This window comes from Folsomia candida, unplaced genomic scaffold (assembly GCF_002217175.1).
Source record: "Folsomia candida strain VU population unplaced genomic scaffold, ASM221717v1 Fcan01_Sc013, whole genome shotgun sequence".
Taxonomy (NCBI): Eukaryota; Metazoa; Arthropoda; class Collembola; order Entomobryomorpha; family Isotomidae; genus Folsomia; species Folsomia candida.
In genome coordinates this window covers 1201751-1227618 of record NW_019091205.1, presented here as the reverse complement: position 1 = coordinate 1227618, position 25868 = coordinate 1201751, and the positions used below count along the sequence as shown (strand labels likewise).

General features: G+C 35.4%; 3 protein-coding genes across 3 annotated transcripts; 2 read left to right on the top strand and 1 right to left on the bottom strand.

Moving 5' to 3' along the window:
* The first annotated feature begins 878 nt into the window (after positions 1 to 878).
* On the top strand, positions 879 to 6307 carry LOC110855550 (geranylgeranyl pyrophosphate synthase). Its single transcript, XM_022103957.2, has 8 exons — positions 879 to 1104; positions 1174 to 1312; positions 1899 to 2019; positions 2092 to 2200; positions 2278 to 2362; positions 3391 to 3732; positions 4455 to 4605; positions 5633 to 6307. The coding sequence occupies exons 1-8, from the start codon at positions 962 to 964 to the stop codon at positions 6082 to 6084; spliced, it is 1542 nt and encodes a 513-aa protein (XP_021959649.1). The 5' UTR covers positions 879 to 961; the 3' UTR covers positions 6085 to 6307.
* A 7592-nt stretch (positions 6308 to 13899) lies between these two features.
* On the top strand, positions 13900 to 16985 carry LOC110855551 (acyl-lipid (8-3)-desaturase). Its single transcript, XM_022103958.2, has 4 exons — positions 13900 to 14037; positions 14110 to 14408; positions 14915 to 15461; positions 16191 to 16985. The coding sequence occupies exons 2-4, from the start codon at positions 14168 to 14170 to the stop codon at positions 16654 to 16656; spliced, it is 1254 nt and encodes a 417-aa protein (XP_021959650.1). The 5' UTR covers positions 13900 to 14037; positions 14110 to 14167; the 3' UTR covers positions 16657 to 16985.
* Positions 16986 to 17255: 270 nt separating this feature from the next.
* LOC118437399 (elongation of very long chain fatty acids protein 6-like) lies at positions 17256 to 21754 on the bottom strand. The gene is made up of 7 exons (XM_035856369.1): positions 20827 to 21754; positions 18810 to 19158; positions 18331 to 18450; positions 18166 to 18264; positions 18041 to 18068; positions 17874 to 17982; positions 17256 to 17769 (listed from the first exon to the last, which is right to left on the bottom strand). Exons 1-7 carry the CDS (start codon positions 20852 to 20854, stop codon positions 17615 to 17617), a joined length of 888 nt encoding a protein of 295 aa, XP_035712262.1. The 5' UTR covers positions 20855 to 21754; the 3' UTR covers positions 17256 to 17614.
* Positions 21755 to 25868: the final 4114 nt, after the last annotated feature.

Genomic DNA, 25868 nt, shown 5'->3' with positions numbered 1-25868 from the left:
TCAGACTTGTGCAAGAATTTGTATGCATTTTGCCTTCTAGATACCACACATAGTCAATAATTCCAGTTTTCGCTGCAAGGTGGATTTCCAGGTAAAGATTTTATTTACGAATTGTAATTGAACAATAAAGCAAGTGTTTAGGTCACAGTCTTGTTTACATATGGGAAGAATACCCATATACCAAACAAGAAATATTCTTTCCTGTGGATTAATCAGATTAATTATGTACATGAGTAGCCCTTTGGAGATTATAATACATATATTTACACAAGTTATATATTTATGATCCAGAATAGACAGACAATGGGTCTTCATTTCCCTCACAATGAACATGAATTTTTATGCGAATGAAAATTAACACTTATCTCAATATCCTAGTGACTGAATTTTGGCCGACTTCACAGTTCAACTACTTTCTGCATATGTACCTGACAAGTTATAACATTGACTGCACATTGTATTTTACTGAAGCTTAATTAAAGTCTGGATTTTCACCTGGTCAAGGAATTTTTTTTACATACATTCATACTTTTGTGGAATTTCCGAGCTTGGTAATCCAACCTTAATCTTGGTTCGGCAGAATAAGTAAGCCATCTACATAACGGACAACCCATTTTCCATATATACCAACTCACCTAAGTATTACCCTCTGATATAGGTGTTTCTGGAGCATGACTTACGTATTTGGCGAAAAGTTAGACGTATTTTCCAGATCATCATAAGCGTTGTCTAATCACAATCTTGAGAATTTATGTAATTCTTAACATAACTACATATGTATGCATACTACCTTAAATAATTTACATGAATATTTAGGTGCTTCAACATCCGACACGCTTCTAGCAAAATTGTATTTAAACGTTTGTTCAAATGAAACCAGTTTCATACAAGCTTTGGAACTCGTGAAAAATTTACAAATCTCATTTTCACGAAGTTCATGTAATTCGCAAAAATTGAAAAAATGATCCAAGCATACGTAATGTTTGCGAGTAACCCGAAAGATGTCAACGACGCGTTACTTATTTTAAGGTATATTAAAGAAACAAAAACTTCGAAGCAAAGTCTGATTCTGCTTGACTCTGAAAATTGTGGAAACGAATCCTGGTAATTTAAATAAAATCTGAGAAATTTAGGATTAACTGAAACTTAATTACTTATTTACTTTCATTTCAGGAACCAATTGACTTCCTCATTTGACGAAGTTATTGAGTTACAAACTTATTGCGACTTTGAATTTAGATGTCATGCCTTGCTATACTGTATGACACTAGTGCACTTTGACCGTATCTGCTTAATCGACCGATCTGCATCGGTAAACATAAGGCTAATATTGTTAAAAAGTATATAAATGTAATCTGAACCATGTATTAAGTATATGTACAATACTAAATCCAGAGTAAAATTACGTAAAGAGTAAATTTATTCTGGATTAGAGTTCCAACAATTCAGAGTGCACAGTACACTTACCTTTCAAAAGGGTAACACCATTTTTAAGCTTCAAAGAATTTGCCACTTAATGATTCAAACTCCATAACTTAATGCTAGAAATAACCATGTTTTGTTCAGAATTAATAGACAAATGTTCCAGTCATATCTAGAAATTGAATTGCCGAGAAAATTTCTTATTTTTTATACGAGTATGTTTTTGGAAAAGAGACAATATGTAGAATCAGAATATATTTTATAGGGGGAAGGGTAAATGTGTATATATTTATGTATGTATGTACATCGGCTGAAATTGGTGAGGATGAACAAAGTTTTTTTTTAATTGGGAGTTCACGTTCACGCAAAAAATTGATCTAATGTATATCATGAGCAAACGATAGGCATTTATATTTAAAAATAATTTGTTGTTTACTAAAGGTAGTTTAGTAACATACAAATAATATTTTTAATAGGTTTCTCAAAATATGGACCACATTTTCGCTATGGATACTAAAAAATTTATCTTTTGGAATGACATGATTGTATTGACACCTGATATGGGAACTCATCAAAATTTGTTGAAGCATCTTAGCGGTGAGTAGATTACACGATATGAGATCTCGTTTGCAAGGCAGAAAAATATTATGCAAATATTAAACAATTTAGGTGTGGAAAAAGAAAAAACAATGGATGAATTGAAACGGTTGATAATCGAGGATTTCCAGGTTTTGCAATTGGACAATAAATTCCACCCTGATTTTGAGAAGCAAAACGTGTACGATATCCGATTTTGTCATCATATTCAATTCGATAATTCAGTTCGAAATAATATTTACAATGAAAAAAAAACAGAATCACGATCCAGCTTGTGGACAAAGTGGAAACATGGGACACTAAAGGCACAGTCAATTGTGACATCAATCAAATTTCAAAATATGTAAGGTTGATTTATTTATGTGTATCTGCAGTCCTTTATTTAGTAATTTTCAAGCTGGTTCTGAATTTTCTTGAACGCTTTTTCTTAAATTAATTAAACCCCCTGCGTTAGATATTTCCTATATTAGAATCTACATATGTGTGTAGAGAAACAATTATGAGTTTTTCTGGGTCATCCTTTAATAGTTTTGCTGATGTCGCATAACATGGCTTCGAAAGATTTATCCGTGTGCCATACCCACAGGGGGTGTGGTTTTTAAAGTTTGAGCTAGATATGTCATCAAAATTCATTTGGCGAGCTGAGAAAATTGATATGTCGCATAACATGCATTGCCAATGTACTGGCCGAAGTGCTGATAGCCGCACCCCCCGCCATGGGGTCTACGGCCAATGTCGGTCAGACTTCAAGCAGAGATAAGGCCATGTGCAACGGCGATGCTGAATTTAAAAAGCAACGGCGAGAGGAAATTTTTTGCTAATTTAATTATAACAACTTGTCCTTGAACCACACCCACAATGACTCCAAAGCAGGGGGTGCGGTCAGCAAATGAATAAGTATGATGACCTGACTTACGCCCAGGTCATGCGAATCCTGTCGTAGAATTTTAAAATTCGATACGGAAGTGTTACTTGATTTTGTTGAACTTGTAACCTGGATAACCGGTGGGTGGGGCGGAATTTCAAAAATTTGAAAATCTTTATTTCGTGCAAGGGCCCAGTGGTTTCAGAACGTATACAATTTTGATAATCCGTCAAGAATTTACCGTGCAATTAATTTCGAAACTTTGCATGTTATTAGTATATGAAATGGTTTCTGGTCATTATCTAATTTGCATTAGTTTGTGATTTCCACCATCCGCTAGTCATTTACCAGTTCCCAAGTGTCGCAATTGTAAATGAAATTTAGGTTTTAAATGTTTTAAAGCTGCAACAAATACCAGAAATCATCAGAAATATTGTGAAGTATTGAATTCTCGTATTTATCTATATCCGTTCTGAATCCTTTCCAACATGAAAAACCTAACCTAGTCCCCAGGAGGTGCTAAAAGACGAGAAGACATCGAAAAGAAAAAACACTTGGCCCCTTTCACCTATGTTTTGGGAATGCAAGGGAAAAATTTTCGGAGAAAAATCGCCGCGGGTTTCAACTTCTGGTATGCAGTTAATAGCGCAGACATGGACTGGATTTTTCGCTTTATTGATCTCCTCCATAACGGATCTTTGGTGATTGACGATATTCAAGATCATTCTCAACTTCGGAGAGGCAAGCCAGCGGCTCATATACTCTACGGGGTTCCACTATCGATAAATGCAGCCAACTATGCCTACTTTGACGCATTGAAAGTCGTCCTGGAGAAAAGTTGTTTAGGGGTGAGGATTTTAAAAATAATGGAATGTATGGTTGCACCAAATCAACATTGTATATACTGGCTTAACCATACACTCTAAGAAACCTGGTAGTTGCCTAGGCTTTACCGCATCTGGTGATCGGGGTTGTTGCTGTGGTGGTGATGTTCAGCCACCGACTGGTGATCGAGTGTCACCAAGCTGCTGATGAGTTACTCCTGCGTGGTGATCCACCCGTCATCCAGCGGTGGCGTGTAATCAACACCCCGGTAGAGTTACATATAGTCACTTGGAGTGGCAATCCGATCCGATCCGAAATCCGCGGATTAGGATCGGATCGGATCCTAATCCGGTCGGATCGGATCCTAATCCGGTCGGATCGGATCCTAATCCGGTCGGATCGGATTGACTGCTTGATCCGATCGGATTATAATCCGATCCGATCCGAAATCCGACGGATCAATCCTAGTCGGATCGGATTGAGTGTTCGATCCGAATCGGATTGATCCGAACACCTGCTTAATCCGAACCGGATCAATCCGAAGGCCTCATAATCCGATCCGATCCGACGGATTGCCACTCCTAATAGTCACAGCCCGGTGATTAAATTTCTTAGAGTGTACTACCTAAATCCCGAGGAACGTTTATACCTTATCAAATTATCGCTACTATAGGTTTTGCACTGTTTATCTATGTCACCAAAATTTAATTCAGGCAAATCCATGATGCCATTTATCTTGTTATAGTGTGTTGACATTTTTACCGAAGAATTGATAAACCTCCATCACGGCCAAGGAATGGAGCTGTACTGGCGAGACTGGGAAATATTTGCACCAAACGATGATCCTAAAAAGTATATCCCGACGGAAGATGAGTATGTGGAAGTCATTGCAAAGAGTAGGTTGTCAAACGTAACATTTATTAAACCTACAGTGCAGACTTGATATAGCCCGAGTCAGGCCAATTTGCGGACCACAACTTGTTCTTATCATCTAATCCGACTTTTTTGCATGAAATTTTCAAAACATGCATTTCAAACAATTTATAAATTTAAATTGATTTTTCCCAATTTATAAATTTAAAATGATTTTTCCCCATTTATAAATATAAAATTTAAATTCCAATTTAAATTCACATTCTCCCCTTAGTAACAATTGGCACGCTGTTTATCAAATTTAAGCTCGATATGAGCATTTCAAGAAATCGGTATGGGTCACCCAATAGAATCTTCCAAGTGAATATTTTGCCCACTTTAATGTATATTAATGGAACAATTGTTCTACTATTAGCCCTTATCAACTTCTCTACTAAATTTCAGCTCTATGTGACGATTTTGAAAAATAGGTATGGGTCACCCTACTGGGTCTGTCCAGGCGATAATTTTACCATTTTGGATTCATATTCTTTCATTAGAAAATATTATCAACCTCTGTACCAAATTTCAGTTTTCTACGACAATTTTTAAATTTTGGTGTATCATACACCATCCAACTATATGACCCCCACCGGTCAACCACTTGACCGATTGCATCCATCTTCGAAAGTAACCCCTCATTTACATATGTGGAAAATTTCAAGTCGATCGGATTAGTTTTACGGGGATTACGCCAGACGGACAGACAGTCGGATGTGACGGGTACATACATAAGCCCTTAGTCAGGCTAAAAATGACGATTTCGTCTTTAATTTAGTAAAAGGTTTAAAATAATGCACATAGGTAACTTTTTTGAAAAATAAGTTCATCCTGCATTTTAAGTTAAGTAAACTATACAAAATAAGGTGTAAAGTTTGTTCTGTATCAAGGTAACGTTACTATGGACTTAATATAAATAGCTTACTTCATGTAGAGCCGCGAGGGCATATATTTTACAAAGGGGTGACATTATTGTTAAGAGTGTATTAAAATTAATACTATTTTGCCTAGAAACCGCTGGACAATTCATTCTAATCGTGAGGATCATGCGCCTGCGAAAGAATAACGAAACGTATGACGTGGACCTCACGAAATTGGCGAACATGGTTGGAATCTACTTTCAAATTCGGGACGACCTCATGAACCTCACTTCCCAAGAGTACACGGACACTAAAGGGTTTTGTGAAGACATTTCCGAAGGCAAGCTAAGTTTCCCCGTGATCCGTGCCCTCAACAAGGTCGGCGGAGAGAAGAAGGATCGATTAATAAAACTTCTAAGGGCGCGATCTACCTTGAAAAAAGTTAAGCTGGAAGTACTGGAAATTTTGAACAGTTGTGGTGCCATGCAATATACGAAAGATAAGTTGACCCAGTTGAGAGTCGAGATTGGGAAGGAAATCGAAAGATTTGGAGAAAATCCACTGTTGGAATCAGTAATGGGAAAGTTGTGGGTTGAGAAATAAGCAAGGACTATTTTGATCTAATTTTGGAGATGTTTTAAGGATTAAATATATACTTAATGATTTCGGATAATTAATAAAATCAGATATTTTGTTAGTCATTGCTTGAAACCCTGATAATTAATGTCAATGGTTCAAACGTTCAATTTTTAATATTCGTTAAATTAAATACAAAAAGCCTGTATTTATTTACATGGGAACATTAAAAGTATGTGTATGACATGAATTCCTTTCATACTAATTCATAATAAGATTAATTGCCGCTGGTATTCAAGATTATAAGACGATCTGCTATATAGATGTCCAGAAATAGCTTTCCGTAAAAATTTTAAATCCTTCTTAAATTGTAAAACATCTGGCATAGTCATGCATACATACTCCTGACTGGTATTGACTTGGAAGTTTGTTTATTATCTCTGACCTTAAATATAATTTGATTCTGTATCTGACACAAATACATAGATCTAAAGTTAATTTTAGGATTTGTGGGCACTGCTGATTCGGCCATATCAACCTTATATATTAAACTTATATGCCAAACCCCTGGATTCCCAAATTAGGGAAGATCAATCAGCTCACTAATTCTATTCTCGTTTATGGCGTTCCGCCAGAACTGGGAGAAAAATATTCAAAAAAGCACTTCCAACAACAGCTCCAAACAAATCCAACGACGGCAAGATATGTACATATGTGAGTAGCAGAAGTAGTCACTTTATGTACGGAATAGTTTATTGCCAAGAAATGTACATCGGAACGGTTGAATCCAGTTTAGAGAAATATTAGATTTCTTCATTTGTGAGGCAAAGCCGGAACGCGTCTTAATCATCGGTATGGACTACTTGCGCTTTTAAATTAATCCAACTGTTACTTTATTTGCAAAACAATAATGAACTTCTTAATTAGGCTTTGGATTGAATAATGGAAAAAAAGTTTTATCAATTCCCCCTCATTGATTCCTACCCATCGATTCTCACCCAACAATTTCCCACCTTCATCAATTCCCCGCTACCAAATTCACATCCCCCTGATGAAATTCCAATAAAGCACCAAAACTTACCCTGCAAATTTATGTACTTAAATAAAAATAAAAATTAATATTAGCTCAAATTATATTTTGATTTCGAGACTTTACGTCAAATTATTTTTAATTCCTTTTTTCCAATCTTCAGATCTTACGTTTATGTTTTTAACTTTATATTTATTTTGATACCACTGATGAAAAAAATCGATGTAGTAATCGTATTTAAGTAATCATTTCAAATAAATCTTACGGCAACTAAATTTACAAATCTATTGAATTAATGATTCGACTTTTAGTTTGGATTGGTTATTGAACTAAAATTATGTTTTTATAACATTTTAACAACTAATGTTAACAAGTCGCATGCATGCAAGTCGCATAAATTATAAATTCGGGTTATTCAACCTTTTGGATTCTTGATTTCGTCGGCTTAGGGGTGCAGTTCAAATACTTGTTACAAAATACTTGACAGAAGAGGACTAGATATGAAAAAACTATGATACTTGTAACGACACAGCTTTCCCGAGATATCGCGCAGGGTTGTCCAGTCACTAAAAATTTAATACATATGTACATCATAGCATTACATACATTTAAGTAAACACTTGGTTTTAAGCAGTTGCATTTGCATGAAGGGAAGAAATAAGCCGATGGAATTGATCCATTCAAATTTCATATTCTAAAACGATTTTAAAACGTATTTCTACTCATAGCAAAGTCGAGTAATTATTATAAACAACTAATTATTATGATGAGAGGGAGTATCACGAAAAAACTATTCACTATGGTCGGAAGTACATAGTATTAAATTATGATCCATTCCCCGTTTGTGTAAGGAGTTTCTAGAAAGCACAATTTCCAGCAACAACAAGCTGTCTAAAAATTAATCCATAATCCATAATCAGATTAGTATAATCCGTAATCCTTAATTCACCAAACCAGTAAATTGAAGTAATGCAGGATGTGAAAAGATCTCGTCCACTTAAGCTGAGAAAGCAAGGCAAGTTTCTACAAAATTTGTAATAATTAATCTACATATAATCCATAATCCATCGAAACTAAAGGGATTGCCCATCCCAGGCTAACGGTGTGTATAGCTCGCGTCATCATAACTTCACTCGGCTAATTTGAATTTATATTGTCTGAAAAAAATAACTGCGTAGATATAAACAAAAATTCTACCCAGTGAAAAAAATCGAATTTTCCGAGTGAACTGCTGATGACTTGCACTTGGGGGACAATTTGTGGCGCAATAAATATGTAAATAAATTAAGATTATTATGTGCACAAAAATCAGATGTTAAATACAGTAAACAATCTGTGTATAACTAACATTTGACACCAATCGCGTATCCATACGTTCCCAGGACAATAACAAACTGAAGAATTTGCAAAGTCGTTAGGCACATTGCACTTTGGCGCGATGGTTTGTAATCAATTGCCTATAAAAATAATGAGACAAAGAATATGTAACTACTTATTTTGGAAATTAGGTTGTCTCACCGATAGAGCAAAGTAGATATACATGAACCTTTTTAGAACAGAAGTATATTATGCATGTTCATAATCAAATTTTAGTGATTATGTAAGTTACTCAATTTTAAACTTACGTGTGCACTAAGAGGTTAAAAGATGACGAGTATCGTATAATCGGCTCAATCTGAACGGCAAAACTTCCCGAGCTGCCAAATATACTAAGCTGTCAGTACCGAGAGGATAACGAAATTGAACAGAAAGATGTAACGAATCGGTACCAATGAACTATTTCGGCACTGATTCACTGACGAATAAGCGTTTATTAAGGTGTAACGATGACATACCGACATTTCGGTACCCATTTGGTGACGCTTAATAAGTGCTGATACATAGGCACCGAAATAGCGTTTACTTGGTGCCGATTGCGAAATTTCGGTACCGTATCGTTACATTTTGGCGTTCAATTTCGGTACCTGTTTATCGTTACTTATCTTTACCAAATCGTCACCGTTTGTGTAGCTCGGGTTACGGAAAGCACGAATGTGACGGAATGGTGATACCTGCACAATTGATTGGGTGGGGTATAGACAAATATAATCATACCTGTTCACTATCATTCATGTGATTGATTATGATAGAGAATGATAGTGATGAAAATTAATATTCTGCTATATGAGTGAAAATGAATGAAGGACTCAGCCATTTCGGATGAGTGACTGTAAATGAAAATTACTCATCCTTTAATTTTTCACCCTTGCTTAATAAATGGAGCGAAGAAAGAAATATAGGTCCGATGAACTGAAATGAATTTGAGCGAAAATAGCTGACTTTGAATGAAAATCTTCACTCAGAAATTGGGATGATTGATTTTTGAATGAAATCTAAGTTTTTGAACAGGTATGACTATAATAATTACATGGACAAATAACTTTTAATTAATTTGATACGTACACATGTAAAAATGTTAGTGGCCTCTTCCTCAAAACGATAAACAGTGTGTCCACAAATTCTGCAAGTTTGGAAAAAGGTACCGCCAGATTCCAGAATCCGGTCGAAACGTTTAGCATGTCTCTGCAAAAAACAATGATATAATCAAAGTTTCAAGCCTGAAATATTTTTCCACAAATTATTTGAACACAGTTTAGTCTTGGTACCGTTGTATGTATAGGTTGGATAGTCATAAATTTAGGAAATTTGAACTAATTTAACGAAAAAGAAAAATTTAAAGAAAAATTTAATTTAATAACTAAGGATAAGTATTATATCCCCATGAGCCCGCAATTATGTAACTTGAAGGCATTGATGACATTTAATGTCATCAATAAGTAGTACGTACACACATGTGAAGACGAGTTATGTATATTTATTGTCATCACTAATGGACGGTCCATAAATTAAGTCACGCGAAACGGGGGAACGTGGGTCGAAGGCTCCAATGATATCGTGCCTACATATGTGGCACATGTTAAAGTGGGGGAGGGAGGGTCTAGAAAATCCCGATTTTTGCGTGACATAATTTATGCATCTCCCCTAAGTAGGTGCACAATTATGTGTTACATACTCGGTATTATTAACTTCGTTCAAAATCCCACAGCTTAAATACAATTTGACTGTATACCTTACACAAATAGATCTATGAAACCCATTCTGACCGGACAAGACGTCCGAAAGTTCTGAAAATACGCGAAGAAACCCAAACGCTGAGAACACGGCTAGCGCTACATTCCACGCAAACAACCCTTTTCGTAGGTCGAACGGCTTTCGGGTCTTCATCCACCAGGCCAAGCCATGAGCCAGGAGGACATAAATGACCGAAATTTGGATGACCTTATTAATCCGCCCAGTAAAATGGTAAAAACCTATAGTAGTAACTGTTGCCCAGTTAAATAGTATTTTGAACCCAGTATTAAAGTAAAAAGGTCCAATAATTTTGTTCACCAAATTATCTTATTAACACAATGTTAAGCGTGATATGCTAATGCATATTAACAGTTGCATAAATTTTTAAACATTACTGACGCCAAAAAGTTCATTAAGGATCGCTCGGAGTGGGTGTCAGCGCCCGATCTTGGAAATTTGCTCCCGGGGCAAGAACGCAACGGCGCCCCTATGGTAGAATTTTTCACATGGTATTTACTTTGAATGCTTTGTCGCCAACAAGTCCTTACAGCGATTTAAATTTTTCGCGCTAATGTATAGTTAATTTTGAAAACGATTTGTATATTGCGATAATTATAAAAACGAAGGTGCCCTTTTGTAGGAATCATTTTTTCTTTCGGTCAAGTCAAACTATGAGTAATTAACTAGATAAATATCAGCAGTAAAACTTCTGGTTACATAAAAGATCAGATACTCAGGCAAACTAAAATATGGACAAAAATATTATTTGTCTTGTTTTAATCTAGTGTCAGTTTTCGAATTTTAACAAGTATTCTTGTACTTACTGAGGGTGGGGCGTCCCGCTGATAACTATTTTGACCATTAATATCTTTGGCGCTATAGGAAATTTTGAATTGAATTTTTTATAATTTGTTCACCTTAGTCAGCATTATGGGTGTAAAATTTCAATTCGCTAGTGTAAATGGCACCAGAGATAGATGCATACGAAAAAATGTTTCTTTTCCAAAGCGTTTCCAAAATTGAATCTTTTTAAATTTCAGAATATTTTTAAAACACTCTAGAATTGTGAATTGTTCATAGAATTTTATGTGAGTGTTATGAAAATTGCCCTGGGCAATGTACGGTTGAAAAGTCTGTTGGGTCTCACGATCATGTACAAAAGGATAAAGGTAACCCGATATAAAATATCATACATATGATGACAATGTTACCACATACTTATTTCAGCAGCAAATCAACCAAAACTTAAGGACTTATTACCAAACCAACAGGTTTGGTAATAACTTCCTACCGGATTGGTATTGTTTGTTTCTGGGTGGTAAATGTTTGATTAGGGGCCGTTCTTAAATTACGTAACGCTAGAAAATTATTTTCTCGAGCGCCCCCCCCTATCCCCTTTAACATGGCGTACATAGGCACGATAGCATTGGGGCCTATACCCCCTCCCCCCTTCAAGCGTTACATAGTTTAAGAACCGCCCCTTACAACAACCAACATTACTAAACGATAATGCCCGTTCTTACGAACAAACAAACATACACTGGAAAGCATCCGATTGAGTCGCATATGTACTCGGTGTTTTTATTGAGTTGGTAATAATTCCTTACCCGATTGGTTATAGTTTGAGTGGTACAGATTTCATTACCACCATTGTGTCCGGTAATGATTCGTAATAATTCAATACCAGTTGCCTAAGAGCGTATATGTACATACTTCGGGCAGTAATGATTTCATTATCTATTTATATAGCTTTGTCTAAATTGGTGATCAGAATATCTGTAAAAATAATTTTCCAACTTAGGTTTCATTTCTTGCTCATTAACCGATGTCTGGATCAAGATTAGGCCATCCTTATAACGAATTCGGGGCTAGGTTGAAATTTGTTACCCAATTAATAAATAATGAGTGTTTAGATAGGAGTTGTTTACTCAATTTTTAATTATTCTGGAAGAAATCCAGTAAAAATTAGCCAGACATCATTATGAAGATTAGCTACATACTTCCTGAGCCCAGATACCCTGTTAACCTTTACTCATATATATCCATATATATGTGTTTGATCCAGACGTATTATTTTAACTCGTAGTACAGATAACACATTTTACGTTGAGGTACATACGGGCTTATCAAAACCTGGATTTATCTGATAGAAACTTATTTTTACTCTGCTTTCTCAAAGAAAGGATTTCTACTTGACTTCACAGTTCTGGCACTTTTCATCACGTACACAAGAATATTCGTGACCTAACATAATCGTACATATATTAACCGTGCAATTCACATTTCCATCTCACTGAGCTTTACTGCCTTCAATTCATTTTTATTTTTGGGGATTTTCAGATCTTCAGACATTTGCGAAATCTGATCAATATTTAAAAACATGCTTAAATGAAATTAAAGTTTTATCACAGCAATTATAAATTTTTGGAAACATTATGACTGCCACAGATTTTAATTAGAGATTGCAAACTTACCAACTATATAAATTTGCCTAAACAACAATAGTTTGGTGGAATTTTACCAAGGCCGCATTTGTTTTTTTTTATTTACGTATTTTCCAAATCATTAAAAGCTGTGTCTTATCAGATTCTTCGGATACTGAATTAAGTAGTTAGGATTAGTACAGACAAACGTCATTCACACGCAGTCATTTTTTCAAACTCATTTCATCTCACTTTATCTGATTTCATTTCTTGCTTCGCCCCATGAATTAAGCATATGGTGAAAATGAAAAATAAAACGAGTGAGAGATCCTTTCATTCAGTCACTCATCTGAAATACATAACTGAATCTTTCACTCATTGTCATTCAAATCACAGGAAATTCATTTCCATCACTAGCATTCTTTTTCATAATCAGTCACAGGAATGATAGTGAACAGGCACGGTCGAAGATTGAAAACTCCTAAAAGCACATTTTGCTTACATCCCTATAAATATTCCTTCCCATGTCACTTCATGTCAGCATTCTAATGATCGAACTGACCACTTGAGACCAATGTAGTTTATTTAATGTTAGTTTCATCGAGGTTTTATTGAGTTAATAAGCTTGGGAAGTTGGGTAATATCTTCCACAAAGGAAGTTGGGTAATATCTAGATAAAATCTGGACAATACCAAGGTTGCTTGCGAAAAAATCATTAAGCGTCAAACTCGAACACCTAAATACAATTTGTATCGTACCAACAAAATATGAGAATTTCCAGATTTTATTTATCTACATCCTCTCTCCGTTTTGGGTACATCTATTTAAAATGTTTTGCTAACCTGAAATTTTTCTTGATAGAGTTTTATAATTAACTATATAGACAAACTACATGGTAACCTTGAGATTTATATGATATCCGAATTCTCTTTATACCAAAACAGGATGGAAGGGAATACCCAAGATGGATTGTACATAAGGAAAATTTTAAGTTTATATGTATGCAGTCATTTAAGCCTAGTACTCAGGATATTTGACGTAAAGATGTCCAGCAGAAGCGAGAATGATAAACTTTAGTAAAATTTTGCAAATTGTTGGACCAAACCCTTCCATTTGGTGCACCTTATAGTTAAATTCAGGTAATTAGTGTAATTAGTGAGTAAGTACAAAGAGAAAAACTTGCGATTTCGATTGAAAATTTCGCCCCGAGTACTAGGCTTTAAGTAGGTACATGCAAGCATGTTGCACAGGATAATTTCTTGTATCTTAACAGCAACAGATAAACAAGTAGCGAGCATTTTTGTATCAGCGTCCAACTAGTTAGCATCTAATTGAAAGTCTATCGTCAGTTGCAATATTTATGCACATTATACTCCATATCATTATATTATTAAGAAATCTGGTATAGTCATACAGGTATCGATTACTCGGAATAAAAGTTGCGGTAGAGTCGTATATAAATATCGCTTTCTATTATTTTAACACTAGATTTCTAGAAGTTAACAGTCATCAGTGAAGGAAAACAAGTTAACTATCATTCTCCAGAATGGGGGCAGACCTATCCCCTTCATCAGAATTTGAAGGGAAGCACGAAATCCTAATTAATTCACACTACTACGACGTCATAAATTGGATTCCTCGCCACCCTGGGGGAAACATTATCAAGTTCTACACCAAACAAGGGGAAGACGCATCCGCCGCATTTGACCAATTTCACGGAAGATGCTTGAACGCGGCGGAAAAGGTCTTGAAACATCTACCAAGTCGGGAAGTGGCCAAGAAAAATGGTAATTGTTCATTAATCACGATCGATAAAACGCGATATGAAAAAATGTCACGACCGAGTTTTTACAAATAATTTGTAATCTTTAAAGCTAATTCGGCGAAAAACAGTTATCAAATCTGTAACTACATAACTACGCAACATAATTTTTGCTAAACTGTTTCACCTAAAAAATCCAGAATCCCCTTACTCAAAAGAAAATCGTAACCAAATAAATTCCGGACGGTCCCATACACGCTGAGATAATATTATTATATCTTTTCAATAATACTTATTTCCAGTTTTTTCAATACTATATAATATTGTGACAATATTATTTCCGTCCCGGTCATGTTTGCTATTACACTAGAACGGTTATGATTTTTTTATGGATTTTTGGCCCTGCTTCGAGTGCAGGGCCAATAATTTTAAGTCAGTAATTTTAATTTAATAATTTTAATCAGTGCTCGTTGAGTACTGATTCATACGGAAATAAATGAGTACTAGTAATATATTTTATCCCTGCACTAGGAACCGTCCAGGACAAAACTTTCTCACGAAATGAGGCTAACATAAACCAGGAATTATCCACTCTGAAATCCACCTTCGAAGCGGAAGGGCTCTTCATTCCGTGCTACTCCCGAGTATTCGCCCGCTTGTTGGAATGCGCTATTCTCATCATTTTCGGGTTTTACTTGGCAAGTAGCACCCCCCAATTTGTAAAATTGGTCGGACTTTTTACCACCGCTCTAGGAGCTGGTCGGTGCGGGTGGTTCGGGCATGAAGCCGGGCATCGGTCACTCACCGGAAATCTGAAAATTGACAAGGTTCTCCACCAACTCTCCTCCTCGCTGGGTATGGGGATATCGTCGTCCTGGTGGAACAGCCAGCACAATCGGCATCACGCGATGCCTCAACGACTCAAATACGACGTTGACTTGGCAACTCTGCCGCTTCTCGCGTTTAACAAAAAAGTCGTTAAAATGGGGGGATCTAATGTGAATAATTTCTTTATTCGGAACCAAGCGAAATTATTTCTATTTGTGGATTCGTTTCTGGTCGTTCTTCATTGGCAATTGTAAGTTACATTTTCTAGGATTAGAAGTTTCAAAAAATGTGATATTAAAATTAGACAGCATCTTATACATTTGATTGCAACAACAACTGTTAGCATTGTTTAATCAGATTATATACTGTAAATTCATATACCAACATACTATCCTCGCACTCAGCCCTTGCACCTCATTTGCATATTTTAACGCATTCGCGAGAGCCAGAGTTTATTCAATATGGAAAGCTCGTATCGCCGAAAATGGGCTATTGAGATTTATGCAAATGAGGTGCAAAGCCTAAGTACGGGGATAGTACATATGTATTGATATATATTTAACCTCAAATCCGTATATGTATATATATACAAGTTTAGTAACTCATTTAGTCGGGTTTTCGGTTAGTTAAGCCCGTTTGGGGGAATATGATATCCCAGAGCCAAGTTCAACGAGGGCGTATAATGCGTTAACGTGCAAAAATGGATAATCTCATAATGCCCCAATCATTGAAAGTAAAGGTGGGGCGCTTATGTTTGTTTTTTTTAATTTATTTCAATAACATTGAGTTGAGTCTCATTTCGCCAAATCCTCAAACCAAGTTCGAGCGCAAACGTTCAAATTGGACAGCCAGACAGTCACTCGAGGCTATTCTTAGGATTGATTGATGATCTACGGATTTGAGCTTAAATACATGTATTTAGGTTCAAAAAAGTTGCAAAATCTGTGATTTAGCTAAGTATTCTCTATTCTATTTTTAGTTTCCTCTGCCCTCGCTATGTTTTAAAGAAACGTGCATTCTCCGATGCTTTTTTCATGTCGTTGCATCATTTCATCTTTATTGGAGTTCTGGGTCCTATCAATTCATTTGTGGTCACATTTCTAACCGGGGCTTACCTATTGGGAACTTTTTCTCTTAACCACACCCACCTCGATGTGACCGAAGAGGGGAAAAGTTGGGTGGAGTACTGTCTCGAGCACACCGTTAATATCACCTCGACCCCCTTGACGGATTGGTGGATGGGATATCTAAACTTCCAAATTGAGCATCATCTTTTCCCTCAAATGCCGCAATATAACAATCACCTGATCAGAGACAGGGTCGCCGCACTGGCTAAAAAATACGACCTTCCTTATCGAACTCTTGGATTTTGGGAAGCATGGGGCAAAGTTTTCAGAAATTTGGAAGACGTTGGAAAACACGCAGCGAATATGGTCGAGGAATAGGAGCAATTTTAACACGGGAATTTTGTAGCATACAATTCACATAAGTACTGAATTTGAAAATATTTAAAAGTTCTTATTTAGAATTAACTAATTTGGATCTGTGAAAGGACCCTGAATAAGTTAACTCTAGTTTTATAATGTTTTGTGCTGTCATCTTTTAAATTCTATATAGCATATTTGGGGATTTTGTTTGTAGATTTTATGTATCATGATTCGGTAATAAATGTTGATATAAATTGATGAGGCAATTTTAGAATAGAAACCACGAATACATTGTTTTGTCAAAAAAACTTATTTCTTCTGACATGACAATAAATTCTGAAAAGATCTAAATAATTCGTGTCAATTATACAGCCCCTCGGGAATACATACCGCAACATAATTCTGAACAGTTCTGAAATTTTGAACCAGATTTTGAAAATGTTTAAACTTAAATTCAGTGATGCAATTTCAAGAGAGAACCAACATGCAAATATAAATACCTATTGCACATGTGCCAATCCATCCATGCATATCACCATCAAACTGAAGAATACAATACATGTAGATACATGTTCGGATAATTATCATTACGAGTATTTATATGAGTATATATCATATTTCAAGATAAAATGTATCACTTTCCATAAATATGTATTTACCCACAAATCTATATTAATGCAGGGTTTATTATGCAAATCTAGAGTGTTTGAGTAGATACATAAATACATGCATAATGTATGTACCCCACGGTTTACATTAGATACAAGAATTACAATGTCGAAGAAATTTACTACGCAGAATCGATATGTACAAACATTAACCTCACTGATTGTGAGACTATAATTCTAAGAAATATCATTAACTACAGAGTTTTAATTATATTTCTTTAAAATTAATTTTTATGTCAAAAGTTAGTTCAAACAATTATAAAATTGATTTATTATTTTACTGTGAAATTTGTGAGTCTGTGAATTTATTATTTTACCTTTTGGATTCTTGATGCCCTCGATTTTGGAGTACAGTTTAAGTAATTTTTGTAAAATACGTGACAGAAGAGGATCAGATATGAAAAAATGATGACACTTGTAGTGACGCTGCTTTCCCGAGACACCGCGCATGGCTGCCCACTCACTAAATATCAGATCGGACCGAACATTAAGTAGTCACAATTACAAGATTTTTACCAGTGTGCAAAAAATTTAAGGGTTAAATATCATGAATAATTTACAACTAACATTTTACACCAATCGCGTATCCATGGGCTCCCAGCATAACGACGAACTGAAGAATTTGCACAGTGGTGAGACACATTGCGAATTTCCGCGATGGTTTGTAATCAATTGCCTGACAAAGTAAAAAAGGGATAAAGAATGGCAAGGATTTTTAAATAGTTTAAACTCACCGATAGCGCAAAGTAGGTATACATCAACCTTATTAGAATAAAAATAAATTCATATTTTGATCAGCCATTTCCGTAGTTTTTGGGACTTTATTAATATTTGCATAGGATGCAAATCTGGACCTTACGTGTGCACCATGAGGTTAAGAGATCCATAATATCGGATAATCGGTTCCCCCTGCACGGTGGTGCTAACGCTTATCACGAACGTCACGGAATGGTGATAACTGTTTAAATTCCGGTTACAATTATGAATGTAGATACATACATAATTCATTTTAGATAATTCATACACATGTAAAAATGTTAGCGGCCTCTTCCTCAAGACGATAAAGATTGTGTCCACAAATTCTGCCAGTTTGGACATGGGCACCACCACCGACCAGAATCCAGTCGAAACGTTAAACATGTCCCTGAAAAAAAAACGAGGTTAAGCTGGTTGATGGTCAATTTTGGTAACTTTTCGTCGTTCACATAATTTTTTAAAAAACGTGTAAATAATTGATAGGGTTTTTAATTAGCATCAATTGATTAAAAAAACTCGTCATCAAACAGACGGACGGACGGACGGACAAGAAGAATTCAACAGCTCCCGTGCTACGCGGGGTGAGCTAATAATGAAATTACTTATTAGGGGGATTGCGAATTAAAGATTTTTATACTAAATTCTTAAGTAGTTCATAACTTTCTGATTTATGTTAATGATAAGTTTAGTAAAAATTCTTCATTAAATTCTTGATCTGTATATTATACAATTTAATTTTAAGCATACCTTACGCAAACCGATCTATGAAAACCATTCTGACTAGAGAGCACGTCCCACAGTTCTGAGAATATCCGAATCCAACCGAAAGCGGAGAAAACGGCGAGTGCCACATTCCATGCGAATAATCCTTTCTTAAGATCAAACGGCTTCCGGTTCTTCATCCACCAAGCTAAGCCATGAACCGTTAGAATATAAAGGATCGCAATTTGGATGACTAGACGGGAATTTTTCCACCAAAACTTGCGACATGACGCCAGATCGAAATAGTCCCGCTCAAATGAGAAGGGTTCAATTGTCGGATTCTTCGTGTAGTTCCATTCCACGTAAGAGGTCTCAAAGTCCGGGAAAAACCAAGCTGCGGATTAGAAATACTTATAGTGGAACCTTTTTTCAAGGGTGACCCGACCAATGTGCAAAGACAAATGTGCAAACGATAAATGTGCATACAGACAAAAGTGCAGCCCGATAAATGTGCAACCGATAAATGTGCAGGAATTGTTCAGGATTTTGCAGGATATAACTTTAGCACTCAAATCAAATTGTATCTCCTCAAAAAGCCAAATGTTATACTTATGAAGTATTACTAACCATTATTATTAAGAGGTTGACCCCTCTCAACTTTATAATAATTTTCCCATGCCTTTTTACTGTAATGCTAACACTACATTTCTATAATGTTAAATTCACCTAACCTAACCTTAAGTTAGGGACGCCCCTCGACAGAATTTAGAAAGACGGCATACAATAAATCCCCAAGTATTTCATTGAAAATTAGAATTTATGTACATAATTTCTGCCTTTGTGACAGGCTAAAATTCACGAATTCATGAAGGTGTGCGGAGAAATTTACGCACAGTAAAAACATAATTGAAAGTATATATATTTTGGTAAATACCAAAATTAATTAAATTAACAATAAATTAATACTGCTCGCTATAAGATCTACAGCATCATACTGGATGTGACGGCAAAATTAATTTTTGAGGAATTTTTGGTTTTTGAGGAGATATAATTTGATTTGAGTGTTCAAATTATATCAAGATATATTGCACTATTTGTTAAAAAAATTCCTGCACATTTATCGGTTGCACATTTATCGTTTGCACATTTATCGGGCTGCACATTTGTCTCCCTGCACATTTATCGTTTGCACAAATGTCTGTGCACATTGGTCGTTTGCACATTTGTCTTTGCACATTTGTCACCCCATCTTTTTCAAGCTACACCGGGATTGTTTAACGAGTTCTATAAAAAAAATCAAGCAAAAAATTCGGAATTTCAGGGGCTTATTATTTCGTTTAATGGCTCCTTTGAGGAAACATATTGGCGGCTAAGTACAATTTTTAAGCCAAATTTCTTCCCCTCCACGAGGTGCAGACCAAGGCGCTCGTGGGTACTTTTATCGACAATATTGTTCTTCAGAAGGGCCATTCAACGAATGTATAATTGTCATGTGATTCCCAATCTTTGACTTGATTTTTTGGTAGAAGTCGTTACACAATTTCGGTATAGCTTGAAAAAATGCTATACAGTCAGACAGATTTTTCGGTATTTAAGTTACTACCGCTTGGTAGCAGTATTACTAGATGGTATACATCCTAAGAAAGGGCCCGGCAGAAACAAAGAGAGGGCAAAGCAAAGTACATAGGATCTGGGGATGCGGACTACACTCTAAATAAGAACTATTTAAATCTACTCAAGTCTGAGTAAAATTTAATTATTTTTGTGTAGTGTGCAGGTGAAAAATAGAAACTTTTCCATAATTTAGGAAACATTGATTTCGATATCTCAACTCTCTACCAGGTTTTTTGAGACGTGAGATATCGAATAATATTATAGAAAAAAGGCGTATGAATGTTTTTTTTTAATTATGGCAAAGTTTCAAGTTTTATCACGTATTATCCCGCGGGCCCTTCTTTTTTGCTTTGCTACCTCTCTGTTTCCGCCAAGAAATTTAGTTTGAATCAGTTATAATTTTTGTTATTTACATAGCTTGAAAAATTGGAAATTTAAGATAGCTTACACTGTACTAAATCCGTAATGTGCGGCATGACTGCTGAAATGTGTTTGGCACTGGTGCCGAGGTAGGTCAGTGGGTTTATATGCACTTCGGCATCCAGCCAGGTAGACACCTCATAGACTTACGATTAATAAGCCGGGAATTCCAAAGCTGTAACCTGTTGATTTCATCATTAGGAGAAATTCAACAGGTGCGAGGTATCCTCCAAGAGAATTTTTTCGTCAATCATAATGATATGGGCGAGTTTCCTGTATCTTCATCTACATTAATTCATTCCAAAAATTGCAATGGCCTTGATCAGAAAAACGAGTGAAGATTAAGCATACATCAAATTTTGTCTGTGACATAAGCTATAGGCTAAATTTTAAAATTCAAATCCTACAAAAGAAATAATAAATATGTATATATGTAAGTAGTTGAAATTTAAGCTTAAAGAGTTCTGCAAGATAAATTAATTAACTTGCCCAAAATTTCGCATCGCACTTGATAAGGTGATAATTACATGAAGTGTGAAGTCGAGCAGAATTCGCGAATTAAGATAATAATTCATGTTTGTCTTTTATTAATTAGGAAGTTTAAATATGTACCAGTATTATGTACATGAATTCGTGTTGTAATAATTCTGTTAAAACTGAAGATGGGCTAGACCGGATACTAGGTAGCATGATGAGATAAAGCTACCTTATCTAAATGCACTTTTATTAAACAATGCACCGTGTCCAGCTGGAATTAATATAAAAATTAATTTTAACTGAAATAAATTTGCACTCTTAGAAAACTGGTATGAAATCATTACTCATCGGGGCATATATGTATGTTACTTTATCGGAGCAGGTAACAAAAGACATTACCGTTCAGTAATGTAAAAGCTACCACTAAGAAATAACCTTCTACCAATCCGGTAGGATATTATTACCAAAATAAGTACCAGTGCGGGGAATATACAGGGTGGTTTAAGTGTCAGGTTACAATGGAAAATTTTTCAATGGGAAAAATTCATAAATTTTCACTAGTTACGGTTTTGGGATTGAGATTTGTACTAATTTTTATCAAAACTTTTGGAACACTGATGACAAAATTATTAAAATATTAAATTTCAGAGGCAAAATTTCGGTAACTAATGGAGATTTGCGAATTTTTCTCATTGAAAAATTTTCCATTGAAACAAACATTTAAACCACCCTGTACATAAACACATAAGTATATGCGTAAAATCGGGTGGAGTCACATATGTAGATATAAATACTCACATAGGAAAGCGGTATTAAATCGGAGTACATATATGACTCTATCGGCACGGTAATAACATGTTGTGACTTCCGACGTCATGTCTGACTTCATATCGTACTAACTAACGGAAGTCTGGATCAAGATAGTGTTTTACGACGCACTTTAGATAAGGCTGAAACTTGTGACTTATTTACATATATAATTAATAAACGATAACCAGCTAGAGTTGTTTACTCAATTTTTCATTAGTATGGAAGAAATCCGGACTAAATTAACCAGACAATAGTCATATAACGGTTATGTGGTTGCTGACTGACAACAAGGAGGAAGGAGGTGGTTATCTCCGATTTCTATATTGTTCACGCCTAAAAACAAGCGAGCCCATATTTTTTATAATGCGAATTCGTTTCTGGCGGAATTGTTGAAAACATTGTGAAGCAAAATCATGATTTTCAAAAACTTTTTGTATATTTCCGAATTTCAACCCGCTTTCAAAAATTTAACAACATATTATAAAGAATTGCTTCCCCAAGAATGACACATTTTTAAAAACGCAGCTTAAAAATTTGTTAAAAATTTATTTTTAAACTTTGCAATTTTGATGGTGGTTGAATTAAAAGTTACAACTTTCTGGGACGTAGAATTTAAAAAATACTCCATATAATTCTGAGAAAATATATAATGTAGTTCTTGAAAACGGGTTAAAATTGGAAAATTTACGTTTTAAAACGCCTAATTTCGAGTGAAAATGTATTAAAAACTCAGCACTATCGAACATACGGATTGAAGAAAGAGCAAAAACATAGGTCCGCACGTGGACAGTTTAAAATTAGTCTCGTCAAAATCGAAGATAACCACCTGGAAACTACTCGTTGTCAATGGAGATGCGGGTACGATATTAATTACCACAGATATCAAATATTCAGTTGCTGGAGACGTATCGTCGCATGGGTTTACCTGAAATTTACGTAATACATAAAACTTATTTACCTTCTTATCTTAAGGAAAGAATTTCTACTTGACTTCACAGTTCTGGTACTTTTAATCACTTACACAAACATGTTCGGAACCGTGACCTGACCTAACCGTACATATATTAACTTTGAAATTATCACTTCGCTTGACCAAGTTTTAAGGTATATCCATCTTCATTTTTGGTGATTTCCGACGTTTTTGAAACCTGGGATATTTATGTATATGTTTCAAAATGAAAATTGAGTTATATCAAAACTAAAATAAATCCTAGTTATAAATGATGGCGAAGGTGGCTAAAATTATTAAAACAATATTATAGTATTATTATTTGAAGGAGGTGTGAAGGCTGTGTTTTGTGTTTTTATCTACGTGTTTTCCTACTCATCATTAGTTTTGTCTTATCAGGTTATTCCAGTGCGTATGTACTACAAGTTGATTAGTTAATTAAGATTGGAATATTTCCTACCTTAAACTTCGCTGCATAATTTGGCTCGAATAACTAAATGCGAAGTTAATAAAACATCCGGTCCGGCGTTCTTCCAGCAAAATTATATTTAAAGGTTTCTCCAAGTCAAGCCAGAGTTTCATACAATTTTTGGAACTCGTCATAAACTGTTTCACATAAAAATCTCATTTTCCCCAAGTTTGAATTAGTGGGAAAATTTTGGAAAAAATGAAGCAAGCATACGCCACATTTGCACGTAACCTGAGAGAAACCCACGACGCTCTGCTTATCTTAAAATCCATTAGAGAAACCAAAACTTCCAGACAATGTCTAATTCTTCTGGACCCTGAAAATTGTGAAAATGAAGCTTGGTAATTTACTCGAGTATTAATGAGAACCTTAAGATTACTGGAACTAAAATTTGATAATTTATTTATTTTCAGGAGCAAATTGACTGCCTTATTTGACGGCGTAGTTAAGTTGGGAACAAACGGTGACTATGACTTTAATTGTCACGTCCTGCTAAACTGTGTAACTCTTGTGAAATTTGATCGTATCTGTTTAATCGACCCGTCTTCAGTGGTAAATGCATGTCTTATTTATTTAATAAATCCACAATAATGTGTTACTTAGTAAACATTTCAGACTTGATGAATGAAGGTTAATACTAACAATGGCTTGTTCAGAAATAATAGGCGACCGATCAAAGTGTGCACGAATATCTAGCAAATATCTTTTCGTAAATGTCCAATATTTTATATGTCACTCGGGTGGTGTTATTTAAGTTCGAGAGACAAAACGAACTATGGAGTTGTGATTCACCAGATCTTTGCACAGCAATTGATTATGAGTTTGTATTGAGAAAAATCTTTGACACTTCGTGTCCTCCATTAATTCTGAACAGATCATAAACAAGTATCTAAATAATCTGATGTCGTTTAATGACGTACATAAGTTGAGGGACTTAAAGTAAATATGTTTTGTAACAGATTGTTGGAAACATGGATAATCTTTTTGCCGTACAGACTAACAAATTTATGGTCGGAAATGGCATAATTATATTGACGCCTGACATGGGAACTCATCAAAATTTGCAGAATTATCTTAATGGTTAGTTTCTTGCACGATATGATATCTCGTTGACAAAGCACGCCTATGAAAATGTTTAACAATTTAGGTTTTGAGAAACAAAAAACATTCGATGGATTGAAACGTGCGATGGTCGAGGACTTCCAGATTTTGCAATTGGATAACAATTTCCATCTTGATTTTGAATCAGAAAAATTGTATGTGACAAGATCTCATAAACATGTTGAGTTTGTGTATAATACAAAGTTTGCTAACAGAATATCGGCCCAACTTTTGAATAAGTCGGAAAAATTGAGCCCGAATGGCAAGACCAACCTTGATATCGTCTCTACTAATATAAGTGCCCCTACGGATGACCATGACGTTTCTCGTAAAAAATTTAATAATGAGAAAGAAACCCTCATCATCGAAGACTCAAAGTTATGGAAGCATATTTCAGTAGATTCAACCAAAAAACCTTACGTGCCTTTAGGCAAGGTCAAAACGATCTTCCTAACTGGAGCGACTGGATCTCTTGGACCTTATATGATCCAGCAGTTGACATTACTTCCACACGTGGAAAAAATATTTTGCCTTGTGCGAGCTCTTCCGAAAAGTTCAGGTAAATATTTATGTGTAATATAATTATTGAAATAATGCTCACCAAAAACATAGATATATCAAGTGGGGGACTTGAATATTGGAATTGGACATGACAAACTTGTGATTTCCTAGAGTTTAACAGCAATGATAGATAGATTTTGACCTCTGGTGAACATTTCATTCCATTAAGAAAGTCAAAAATTTTGGCCCATATTTTATATTCTGACCCAACCATGGATATCTTGAGTAAACAATGCGCCATCTTATATTTACTCTAAAGTTTTAAATTACTCCATCTCTATGTACAGAATCCACCCTCTCTCGTCTTCACTCACGTTTGAAATTTCTTGACCTATTCGACACAACGGATTTATCGAAACTCGCCGTCGTCAATGGAGACGTATCACGTGACAAATTTGGTTTGGATTTACCAATGTATGAACTTCTTTCTCGGGAAGTAGATGCAATCGTGCATTTTGCCGTACGTTCCGATCATATCAAGCCTTACGAGAACTTGTCCATATTACAAAGCGTGAATGTCATGGGAACCCAGCGTATTATTGAATTCGCGGCGGAACAAAAAGTCAAATGGATCAACAACGCTTCAACGATGGCATGCTTTCCCCAAAATCTTGCAAAAATTAAACATGTAGACTTGGAAGGCTGGCCGCAGCAAGGGGACTATGATACCAGCACAAATTTTGGCTATGGAATTTCCAAATTT

Bases quoted from the DNA above. Each gene is read 5' to 3' on its own strand.
- LOC110855550 (XM_022103957.2), top strand. From the start codon at position 962: ATGATCCAAGCATACGTAATGTTTGCGAGTAACCCGAAAGATGTCAAC. The intron at 1,105-1,173 runs GTAATTTAAATA...CTTTCATTTCAG, and splicing joins AATTGTGGAAACGAATCCTG to GAACCAATTGACTTCCTCAT. The intron at 4,606-5,632 runs GTAGGTTGTCAA...TATTTTGCCTAG, and splicing joins TGTGGAAGTCATTGCAAAGA to AAACCGCTGGACAATTCATT.
- LOC110855551 (XM_022103958.2), top strand. From the start codon at position 14,168: ATGGGGGCAGACCTATCCCCTTCATCAGAATTTGAAGGGAAGCACGAA. The intron at 14,409-14,914 runs GTAATTGTTCAT...TCCCTGCACTAG, and splicing joins GGAAGTGGCCAAGAAAAATG to GAACCGTCCAGGACAAAACT. The intron at 15,462-16,190 runs GTAAGTTACATT...TTCTATTTTTAG, and splicing joins GTCGTTCTTCATTGGCAATT to TTTCCTCTGCCCTCGCTATG.
- LOC118437399 (XM_035856369.1), bottom strand. From the start codon at position 20,854: ATGCCGCACATTACGGATTTAGTACAGT. The intron at 19,159-20,826 runs GTAAGCTATCTT...TCTAATCCGCAG, and splicing joins CATTACGGATTTAGTACAGT to CTTGGTTTTTCCCGGACTTT. The intron at 17,983-18,040 runs GTGAGTTTAAAC...TTACTTTGTCAG, and splicing joins ATACCTACTTTGCGCTATCG to GCAATTGATTACAAACCATC.